Source organism: Anabrus simplex, chromosome 4 (assembly GCF_040414725.1).
Source record: "Anabrus simplex isolate iqAnaSimp1 chromosome 4, ASM4041472v1, whole genome shotgun sequence".
NCBI lineage: Eukaryota > Metazoa > Arthropoda > Insecta > Orthoptera > Tettigoniidae > Anabrus > Anabrus simplex.
In genome coordinates this window covers 245,729,063-245,741,252 of record NC_090268.1, presented here as the reverse complement: position 1 = coordinate 245,741,252, position 12,190 = coordinate 245,729,063, and the positions used below count along the sequence as shown (strand labels likewise).

Sequence of the window (12,190 nt, the reverse complement as noted above, 5' to 3'; positions counted from 1 at the left end):
AAACTAATAAAACAACACACACTTACCAAAGGAACAGATTCAGGGTCTTTGAATTCCACGTATGCAATTCCCTTAAATCGACGGGTTTTATTACAAGTAATCAGTCTAACATCTCGAACCTGAAAATAGAAAAAAATTCATAAGATGTACAGAATCACTAGGGCATACAAGTTATGCACTCATTTCTTTGTCCTTTGGGAAAAATATCCTGCTGAAGTGTGTCCTTTAATCACAAATTTCAGATCTTTTGTTTCAAATCTCCTTAATTTCATTACATTATAAAACAATGGCTATATTAACAGCCTTAATGGTAAATATAAGGCCTAGTTACGTTAACCATCATGAAGTGCAATTCAGTGTACTATATTTACTTGTGTAATTTTCCAAATTTTTCCTAAGTTTTACTTTTTAAATAGTGGATGGAGGGAATATTATGCATATTTAATTCTGAATCTAAAATACCAATAGAACTGCCACATCTTTCAGTATGGTCCTTCAACAACAGCTAACACTCAGACAATGTCATCCTTCAAAGAGAAGGGTTTATCCTCTTTAAAGCAAGCAGAGGGTGGTTGTGAAGATTCATTCATATGCCTATTATGCTATTCATGAAGAGGAGCCACCATTCTCTTTGAAGGATGACAATGTGTGAGTGTTAGGTAATGTTGAAGGACCATACTATATTGCTTTTTACTTCATCTCCAGTGCCTTTAAATGTAGCGAATAGCCGTTGTTTCTTAATCCAGTTACATATTTCAACAGTTCCTTATCAATTTCCGCATACTGGCCTGATTTTGCTCACTGAAATGTTACGGCTGTCCTCTTGGTACATTACAAATGGCCTTTTTTTTAAATTACATCAGTGTGCATGTGATGGCCCTACACAAAACTCGCATGCTGCAGTACAACTGCCATTATTTTCTGCTAATACAATCTCTATTAATTCAAATTGTGCTTTGTGACTCCCGCTTTCCTTACCCATCACTAACCACTATTCAGTTACGTATGAAGTATGAACCTCCCTTGAGGTTACTAAACATACTTGCAATGCATGCTTAGACCAACATTATACATAGACTGCCAAGCTGAGAGGTCTCATTACTGCAGTGTTACCGCTTGCACTTCTCAGCTGTCACATATAAACTGGTGACTGGCTGTTGAAACAACAGGGCTTACGGCGAGACAGGTGTTGTTAAACGTAACGATTCTTTTCCAGAAACAAGACTTTTATTCCTTTCAGCTCAGACAGACTGAATGTTAAATAACAGTTTCCACCCTGAGCCACACGATCATGCGTGTTGGGTTTTTATTTTATTAAAAGAAAACTAGCCCGTTTCCCTGCGTCACACCGGTCTGCAATGATCGTGCGGATTCCGCGCTTCATATTGCAGTGGTTTTTACTTCGATAGTTGGATGCAAGGAGGCAGCATTTGTGTTTAAACTTTTGTAAACAACACATACCATGTGGCCTCAAGTTAAATTGTCCCTTTTTATTATCTTTTACATATTGATTTTGCTGTGAATCATTTTAAAACATCCTAGAATCATCATAGAAGGTATACATATCCTTAACAATGCTACTTTATGAACCTAGCAGTTATAATAAACTGAAAATCTGTAACTAGCACGATGTTGTGGGTTAGGGTTTAATTTGAGGTAATGGTGTGTTTCTAACCTCAAAAGTAATCATTAGTATTCTGGGAAGATTTCTCTAATTAAGCATTGGTATACTTATGTGAATACAAAATACATGTATTTAAATGAATTTTAGGGATATCAGATGAAGAAATAGCGAGGTTAACCTACGCATCTGATTGCGACGACTTACTCAGTGAAGATGGTGATGATGAGTGGGTACCTGAACATATATCTTCACACATAGGCAATGATTCTAATGATTCTCATCATGGTGGTGATATTGGTGAAGAGGAAGTACACACAGGAGATAATGATTCTACTGATAATCATTCTTTAATCATTTACCTACATATCAATCACCGAGTCCCCAACCAGCATCAAACCGAAGACTACTTTTCAAAGAATATTCTGTTTATACAAGTATATTGATGTTTTATAACTTGTTTTACTTCATATATTTGATTCACTGTAAATAAAATCATCCACTAACAGAATTTCATATTCTCAACATATGTCATTCAGCAAAGAAATGTGCACAAATAAACCCTAACTAGCACGATCGTGTGGGTGGTTTTCCACGAGAACGGCGAAGAAAATATTTTTTAAATACTATTTTTCCTGAAATCTAGGCTCAAAGTTACGTACATTGAAGTAAGAAAAAGAAATTCAAATTTCAAAGAAAATATCTCAGGGTGGAAAGGGTTATCCATGCATTCCAGGTTTTGGAACACGCCAGCTACATGTTGCTGCCTTTGTTGTATGTAGAGTCTCAGTGTAAATCATTGTGCATTTTAATTGTCATTACGAAATTAAGCATAACATGAACAGCAGTTTCATTACTAGCTATCAGATGACATTTGGGAGAAAAAAAAAACAGAGAAAGGGGTGGAACACTACGTTAACATACATTGACTCTTAAGAGTTGCATACCTCACAGGAAGATTACGGGAACATGATCTACTTGTCTACACTGTGACCTTGAGGATGGTGTATTTCTATACTGCGTGATAACTTCCATAAGGTCTAGCCACAGCACATTGCACACCACTCTGTGCATATTTCTTGAGTTTTTCAATGGACAAATAATACATTTAAGAACGCCCATCTATTCTTGGCCTTAAAGTTTTCATGATCACACATTTTACAACAAAAAAGACTGATGCGAGATAATCCACATACAACCATGGAAAGCAAATTTTGCACGTCTTCCCCCCCCCGCAAACTACCATTTCAAAATTAAGGATGGGAAAATTACATGGCTAAATACGGTACACTATTTGAGTTAAGAGCATTAGTCTTGTTAACCTTGACAGATGACACGTTTTTAGGCAACCCTCAACTCTTTGTATCAGAAATATTACATTATTACTCAACCTTGAGTTAAGCTGCATTTTTATCATATGCTACAGTTAGTATCACACACAATAATGTATTAGTAACCCATATCCAACCATAAGCGGACTGGTACGTGCGCTATCAGCCGGGCTAAATATCCGAAAGCGGAGTGGTACACCATGAGGCCTCGTCTCGTATAACACGTCCGAGTGCTGTTAGCTGTACAACAATTTGCTTTACGTCGCACCAACACAGATAGGTCTCCACGGTATGCACTAGCCATGCATCTTGGTAGATGTGCTAGGTACCAACTGATGAGCCCAACTTAGCATATGGGGGTGAAACGCTAGCAACCAGGAATGAGCTAGCTGGAAAATTTAAAATGTCCAATAACAAACCATTTATATTCGTATGACACATTGCTGTCATGCAGATGGCTTTGAAGACACACGCATGAGCGGGAAAAGCTCAGTAATTAAGTTTGCTAGATGTTTTAGGTTCCGATTTCAGCAGTGATAGTGAGGCGGAGGTGGGGGTGTGGTGGGTTGAGGAGGGTTCCCTGTGACCTTGTGTATGTATTATCACAGGATTTATCCGATAGTGAAAACAATGTTAGCAAAGAGTGTGAACAGCATGTTGAGTAAAACTGGATACACAAACAGAATATTCCAGTAATTCATACCTCTTCAGGAACAAGTGGATTCTGCCCTACCAGCGGAATTTGTGAAAATGCAGGTAGGGATTTTATTTCCAGGCAGTACTTAGATAACTGTATAATACAGTACACTGCAGATGAAACTAATAGGTATGCCAGTACTGATCTAGACATTTTACGAACTTGCACGAAATACCTGTGTGTACTGCTCTTCAGCCCTTCCGGGTAAAGTGGGAATTATACTGTTTAAAAGTATGTTCTTTTTTCATGCAATGAGTAGATACAACTTCTAATTTGCACATTCTGCTATTTTGAAAAATAATATATTTAATAAGTTTTATTGCTAAGGGAAGTAGCTGGTTTTAGTTGTTAGTACAGGGTCAGTTTCATTCATTGAAGTTGGCAGCACTTACATGCAGTTCAACTGTTAGCTCCATTCTCAGGAAGTTTACTGCTGAGTTCATGGTTTGAGACTCTACACAGCGAATTTCAGAGGCAAAGGTGAGCAAATTTATTAACTGTTAAATAGCAGTTGGATGTACACAACAACCTCATTCATCCGGCCCTCATTAATCCAGATCTCCGGTTTATCCGGATCGAAAATAATAAACATCTATTTTTACTTGTACAGTATTTCTTTTACGGGGTCGATTCTTCTTGAATGTCTTTTCCGCCAAGGATAGTTAAGGACAGGAATTGGAAGCAAGTTGGCCGTGGTCTATCAAATGTACCATCCCGGCATTCACCTGGAATTGAGAATGGAAAACTGTGGACTCTTCAGAGTTCCTTGACACATTTGCACGCATTCCCGGATGCTCAGACGCAGATGTGAACGACGTAAATGACTGGTTGAAAAATGACTGTAATTCAGGCTACAGCATAATGGCAGATGAATTAATTAAAGCCTATTGTTCCTCGGCAGGAAATGACGGGGGTGATGGTGAATTTGAAAATGAAACCGGCGGTCCATCAGAAGAAAATGACTCGTGGTGATGCAACAATGCAGCTGATGAACTGATGGCCTATTTAGAATCTCAGACTGAAACCACAATGGCAGAACTGATGTTAGTAAAACGTCTTTGTGATCATGATGCGCGCAAACGCTATACAAATGTAAAACGGAAAAAGCTCGCACTTTATTTTAGTGCATGGAACAGAGTCGTAAATGTAAGAAAAGTGTTCTTATATTTCTCTGTGTAATTGAAAAAAGGTATTACTGTATAACTTAGGTTAACACGCGGGAAGTCGCACCCGAGGCAGTTTGCCGCACTTTTCAAATATTTGTTATAAATTTCTTTGCGAGACACTTTAGGGCTTAGTGTGCTCGTTTCATTCCTCCACTCCCTCTCTCCCGCCTGACATTATCGTCAGTGTATTGCTTGCTGCATTCCGGAGTAGTTTAAGTTTTCTTTAACTCTCCCATCTGCCGCGGCAAATTGCCATCGTGCGACCCATCGCGTAGTGCATTCTAACATGTCTGCATTTCCAAGAAAGTTCCTTAAGTAAAGTTCATGATCTTTATGGTGGATTTCAGTGAAGTGTGGTGCTGTAATTTTATCTTGAATTGTGACCAAATCATTAATTGAAATCTAAAAATGCAAACGTTGAGGCAATTTGCTCACGCGTGACCTCCCGCGCTCTTTAAAAACCGACGTAATTTTACCAGATTTTTCAAAAAAAATTAATTATTTTTTGAAAGACAGTTAAGCAGGGTACATATTTATATTTTTATCAGAGCATTCACTGCAAAAGGAAAATAGCAGCTTATTAAAATATTAAGCGTGAACAATTTGCCTTCGCGCGACCTCTCGTGTGTTAATATGTTGTATAAATTAATATTTTTTATTAGTTTTCCGGATTATCCAGATTTTCAATAATCAGGATCAGTTCCAGTCCCACTTAATCCGGATGAATGAGGTTCTTGTGTACATGATGTAATATTCAAGACAAAAAAGAAGAAACTTTTTAATAATACATAATTGAAATAAATTTGTTTTTTTCAAAGGTAAAAAATGTTGACATTCCATTAAAATACTTGCACCCTACCATCTTAAAGACAATATCAGAGTTTAAATCAGAATAAAATAGATGTCACCAATATTACAAGTCACGAATATAACATTTCTTTTTTCTTTTTTTGTTTATTTGCTTTACGTCGCACCAACGCAGATAGGTCTTACGGCGACGATGGGATAGGAAGGGCCTGGGAATTGGAAGGAAGCGGCCGTAGCCTTAATTAAAGTACAGCCCCGGCATTTGCCTGGTGTGAAAGTGGGAAACCACGGAAAACCATGTTCAGGGCTGCCGACAGTGGGGCTCGAACCCACTATCTCCCGATTATTGGATATTGGCCGCACTTAAGCGACTGTAGCTATCGAGCTCGGTATTACATTTCTATCACCTCTGATACCTTTAGGTTAAGGCTGGCTAACTTTATGAACTTCAGTCCATGTTACATAATATATTACTGGTATAATTCTGAAAGATTTAAAATATATTACTGATGTGTAGATTTTGATTTTATTAAGTCAGGGTAAAATGAAATTAATTTTCTTCATTCCATCTAGAATTTATTTATTTTATGTTATAATGAAATATCCTTAAAGTCAATGGTATGCAAACAGACACACAAAATAACCTATAATTAAATCCAAGCTTTTCTCTTGTTGCAGATAATGCCACTTGTAAAGTCTGCTCTTGGAATAGCAAAAATGAGAGCTACAATGAAATTTGAAAATCCAGAGAGATGGGCTGCATATTTCGGGGAGGATAGAGAGAGGAATAGGTTAAAAAATTAAGAAAAAGAAAAGTGTGCAAAGGACAAAAACCTCTTCAATTTGAGGAGAGAAAAAGACTGGAATGAGGGTATGAGAGTGGGGGAGGAAAAAAGCTGAAGCAATGAAGGCCAGCACAGTATATCTCCAAACGCTTCAGTTTTGGGCTCATAGTCTTCAACAAACACACTTTCAAAAGCTGTCTACAAAGCTGAATATATTTTCGGATAACTATTCTTCCCAGTTTAAGAGCAAGTATACAGTTTTCAGTATATGCCACTTGCCTTATGATCTCAATGTGGAAACTGTAGAGTGGAACTATTTTGCAGCTGGCCATGGTACAGGAGCAATAGATATTGGTGGGCAAGTTAAACAAATGGTCTGAACAGCAGCAAAATCATGATTTTCTACTGTTCAAAATGCTGAAGAATTCTTCAATGTCACTGAAGCTACATCATCTGGGGTTCTTTTTATTACAAAGGAAGAGATAGAAGAAACTGCAGTATTTTTAATGAACTATGGGAGTACGTGCGAACGGCACCAGGAATAAGAGAAATACATCACATCAAGAAAACTGATGATGTACACATAGCTGTTGACTGGTTATGTGAACGAATCGTATCCACAAAATTTCACTGTAATTTTTGTCCCAAATGGAACATAATAATTGCTTTTACTCAAAGAAAGTGTAAAATCTGCAGTAAATTAAGAAATAGTACAAAACATTTTACTTGTAGAGAATAATATGGATACATACTTTACTAACTTACAACTATTTTTTCTGCTATGTTGAAGCGCTTCCATGTGTGTTTTGTTTGTTTAACACTTTCGTGTGTGAAGACTTTGCTCACTGAAGTTGTTTGAAATAATTAGGTGCCGTTTCCTTCATATTGTTCATTTGTTTTGTGCCGTAACTCATTCATTAAGTGATATATTTATTGATCCAGGGATCATGCTATTTTGCTGTTAGAACTGCCCACGCTAGTCATATGGACAAATATAATGAGAATTCACAGACATACCACTAGCATTCATCAGTGTTAGTCCTGGACCTCTAGAAAGAAACAAAAGACGGCACGAGCAGCGAAATGCAACATACGGGAGTCCTGTCTACAGCCCACAACTACGTATAGATATTTCTCTAGTAACGACGGTATTTTTTAATTTACTGAAGATTTTACACTTACAGTAAAAGCAATTATCTTCCGTTTGGCACAAAAATTACAGTGAAATTTCGTGGATACGATTCGTTCACATAACCCTGTTGACTTGCAGGTATTTTGTGTGGAAAATGATCTCTATCTACTAGCCTTCTTGCAGATGATGCTCTTCATTCTTCAGTAATTTCAGCCCCAACATTACTCACCAAATCATCTGCCAAACGTTCACAAAATTTTGATAGGGGAAGCTTTTGTGAACAAGCCTAACGGTACAGTATATAGGCGTTCACTCTGGCAAGATCAAACAGATGGAAGAATAATTTTTTCCACCACTTGATTGACTTCCTTGCGAATGCATAATATGCCAGCAAGATCGCCACTAATCTTAAATTTGTTATAGTCCACTACTGCATATGGCTTGGATTTCTCGTGGCTCCCTCTTGCTGCGGGTACTTTAATCATGTTATCTTCACGTGCAGTGCTCAGCATATACACGTCTTGAACATCTCGCCACTTTATTGCTAAAAGGTGTTCTGTTCTCTCTGCAATTAAATTTTTTCACCCTTTCATTTTTAAGCCCTGACTTTGGCATTCCTTTCCAATTCGGCATCATGGTGCCAACTGCTTTAGTCTGACAGTCCCACAGATGAGCATAAATGGTGGGGCTTGAAAAATCATCTGTCCATGTAACTTTCTAATGGTTCACACAGTCTGTCCACAACATTGAAGGAAGAATTGTAATCCTTCACTGTGACATGGGCCCCAGAATAAACTTTCATGTTACACACATAACCACTCCTTGCTTTACACAGTTGAAATAATTTGATTTCATACTTCTGTGGCTTTCCTCTCATGAACACAGGAAAAAATACCGTATTTACGCGATAATAGCCGCACATTTTTAAAAAAAATTTGGGGCATGAAATTGGGGTGCGGGTTTTATTCGCGTCAATGTTGGCAATTTTTTTTTTTCAAAATAAGCCTACCTGAAGTTAGGGTGCGGGGATTATTTGGTGGCGGGGATTATTCGCGTAAATACGGTATATGTCCCCGAAATGGGCATATTGCTTAAGTCGATTGTCAGTGATTCACCAACTTGTTTTCAGGCAGTCTAGTATTGGTTGGATTTTGAACAGAGGATCGTAGCCTGGATGGCCCCTTTATTTCTGCTTATCATTGTCGTTCAGATGCAACATTGTCAATACAGAGAGAAATCAGTCTCTCGACATTCCAATGGACTTCAGGTAGTCACTTTCTAGAACTGGTGCTGTGCTCCAGTAGTTCCAGAGAAAAAGTTTACGAATCTAACACATGACTTACTACTGCAAAAAATAACTTCAAATCATTCATTGTCACTGGTTTCCACTGTGCATACACTGATTTAGGTTTCTAAGGGTCTTCTTGCTTCTTTACATTTATTTGCTGTAGGGCATATCTGTTAGTTTCCACTCTGATAAGATGCAGTATATTACTGTCAAAAGATAAACCAAAGAAATCTAGAGGTGAAGATTCTGCAGAAGTAACAAAGTTATTAGCATTCAGGTCTGGTGTGCCAGAAAAAAACGGGCCTGTTAACAGGAGCAATATCTTGTTTCCATTGTGTTCCCATGCTCCTCAACTCAGTTTGTCTTTTTGCGACTGGTTCTTCAGGTGATGAATCATCAGGGGCTTGTAGATTTTCATTTTCTTCTTCACAATCACTTTCATAAAGATCAGAATCAGAATCGTTTACAAGTTCCATAATAATCTATTAACTTATCCATGGGCTGTATGCAAACGTAGGATGTCCTTTACTTGTACTAGATCTGGGATCCATATCTCAATGTACAGTATCAATCTACTACTTGAGAGATGATTGCAGACTGTTGACTCATTACACTTTCATTTAATCAATCACTACTGATCTACATTTAGGGTAGTTGCCCAGGTGGCAGATTCCCTATCTCTTGTTTTCCTAGACTCTTCTTAAATGATTTCAAAGAAATTGGAAATTTATTGAACATCTCCCTCGGTCAGCTATTCCAATCCATAACTCCCCTTCCTATAAACAAATATTTGACCCAATTTGTCCTCTTGAATTCCAACTTTATCTTCATACGGTGGAACCTCGATAATTCGAAATCGGTTAATTCAAAATCCCGCCTAATTCAAAGAAGCTCTCGTTCCTGGAAACATGAGATATAGTTTTGCATGTTATTTCGATTGTTTAATTCGAAATACAGATAATTCGTAATTCGAAGTACAATGTCGGCCCCATTACCGAAATTCAGACTTTTAAATCGAAACTGCCTTTATATTTAAAAACAATAGTATGTTACAGAGCAATTTCAACTCTAAATTTATCCGTTCCGCGTCATAATAGAACGCGCGTTCCGGAACGTGGAGGGATAGCTTTCCGCACTTATACTCACTTCGGTGGGTCTACAGTGCGCTTCATGATTGCTAAGATGAATGAAATAGGAATTCTTTTGTATTCAACGCCGTAATATCACACAACAGGCAGTGTGCGGGAAAACAGAATCCGCGAACACTGGCGATGCCGACAGTTGGCGAAAAAACGTGGCTCATATAATAAATTCGTAGGCACTGAACAATATTGTCATTGCCGGTGAAACTTCATTGCTTTATTTTCATGCGAGCCCAAACGGTCTTATGGTTTTAAAGGAGAAATTGCCAGCCGGGAAATCGTACAAGGGTGAGGGATGGGGGTCACAGTAGTGCGTTGTAATGCACATGGAAGCGAGATACTTTATCCCCTCGTTATGAGAAAGTTTGATAAGCTACAATGTTTTAAGGGCGTCGGTCACTTTCCATACCAGTATTTTGTATGCAAACAGTACAGAAATCCAAAAAATAATGCATCTGCACAGGGGAACCGGCATAATTTATCCTCGTCTTTGAATTGTGCGATTTTTTTCTTTCGCTGCGTAAGGTTATGTTTGTCAGTGATTTATCCAAGTGCATTGTTTGAACATGCACCTTGTTGGATACATTTCGGAAATAGTTTTTTCCATGGCATTTGAAAGGTTTAAACTGTGAATCGAGGTGATTGCATGTATTAATGGGTCTTAGAATACTTTGTGACGCGGCAAGTGTTTACATTTCTGAAGTACGAGAGAAGTGCCATGGCGGGGAAATTGTAGGGAGTCGTAGGAAAGTTCGATTTTAAGGGCATCGGGTTCTTTCTGTGTAAATACAAGGCATCTAAAATGCATACAGTATAGTAATCCAATTAATAAAGCACTTGCACATGGGAACCAGCATAGATTTCTCCTCATCTTTGAATCGTGCTTTTTTTCCTTTCTTTCGTTGCGTGAGGTTATGTTTACCAGTGAGATATCCGAGTGCATTATTTGAATACTGTAAATGCACCTTCTTGGATACATTTTGGAAATAGTTCTTTTTTCATGGCATTTGAAAGGTATAAACTGTGAAGCAAGGTTAACTGCATGCAGTAACAGGCCTTAGAATATTTTGTAACGCGGCAAGGGTTGGTACTTCTGAATTGCGAATTGGCGGTTAATTCGAAATCACATAATTCAAAGTCCTATTTTTGAGTCCCAACGACTTCGAATTAACAAGGTTTTACTGTATTGTGATCTTTCCTACTTTTAAAGACACCACTCAAACTTATTCGTCTACTAATGTCATTCCACGGCATCACTCCACTGACAGCTCGGAACATACCATTTATAATGGTATTATATACCACTTAGTTGAGTAGCTCGTCTTCTTTCTCCCAAGTCTTCTCAGTTCAAACTATTAAATCTGTGAAGTCATATAATCCATCATTAGAACACGCATGCATAAATCTGAACTTACCTAACCAGAGCGCACGAGGAGTATGTATGTCAGCAATTAGGTAAGATCTAGCTGAGCGCACGTGGCTATGAAACATTGTCCCTAGATTGCACCACCAATCACTATCGATCAATAACACCACCTATCGATAGTAAAGGAAATCTACAACAAGTTAAAACAAAAACTAATTCGGTAACATGAATAGCTTTCGTGTGACTCAATTTCAAATTTCGTTGTAGTAGCATTACTAATAGCAGCACTCAGGCGCACGTCGTGTGGTAGTAATATTACTACCACCGGGCGCATAGTGATGATAAACCATTTAAAGACCATTTACATCGATTTTACGTTCAGTTAGGTAACGGAAATTCAATTCAGACTACCTATGCAGGGGCATCATGAGCAGGAATCACCATTCCAGAAACAATACAATTCACATAAGATGAGTAAGATGTCTTCCAACAATCGGGAAAGGCTCGTATCAGTGCCAATCATTACAATTATTTCTGTAAACATAGGATTATCAACGTGTAAAGAAGAGCTATTTACACAACCTTTGTTATACCCACAAATGTGATTTATTACGTGTTCAGGAAACACATAGGGACATTCATCAACGGCGCTCTAAAATCCGAGAAATGAAATTAGTGGCTGAAAGACCTCACGACCAGTATGGTAGTGCCATGTTTGCCAAACCAGATCCTAAGATTCTTACGACTTCTATCACAGAACAAAATAACGTTGAAATAATTACTGTAGAAGTTAGTAACCTTGTAATTTCCTCTATCTACAAGCCTCCCAATGAGGTATTCTCATTTAATCCGCCT

The 12,190-nt window shown here is 38.0% G+C and overlaps 1 protein-coding gene across 6 annotated transcripts in view; it reads right to left on the bottom strand.

The window, feature by feature from the left end:
- Nucleotides 1-12,190, bottom strand: part of Caper (RNA-binding protein 39-like protein Caper) — a 356,013-nt gene that overhangs the window by 128,495 nt on the left and 215,328 nt on the right. For all 6 annotated transcript variants that reach the window (XM_067145486.1, XM_067145480.1, XM_067145482.1 and 3 more), the window contains one exon: nt 27-119. In XM_067145486.1, coding sequence (XP_067001587.1) covers nt 27-119 — 93 coding nt within the window. The remainder of the gene's footprint in view (nt 1-26; nt 120-12,190) is intronic.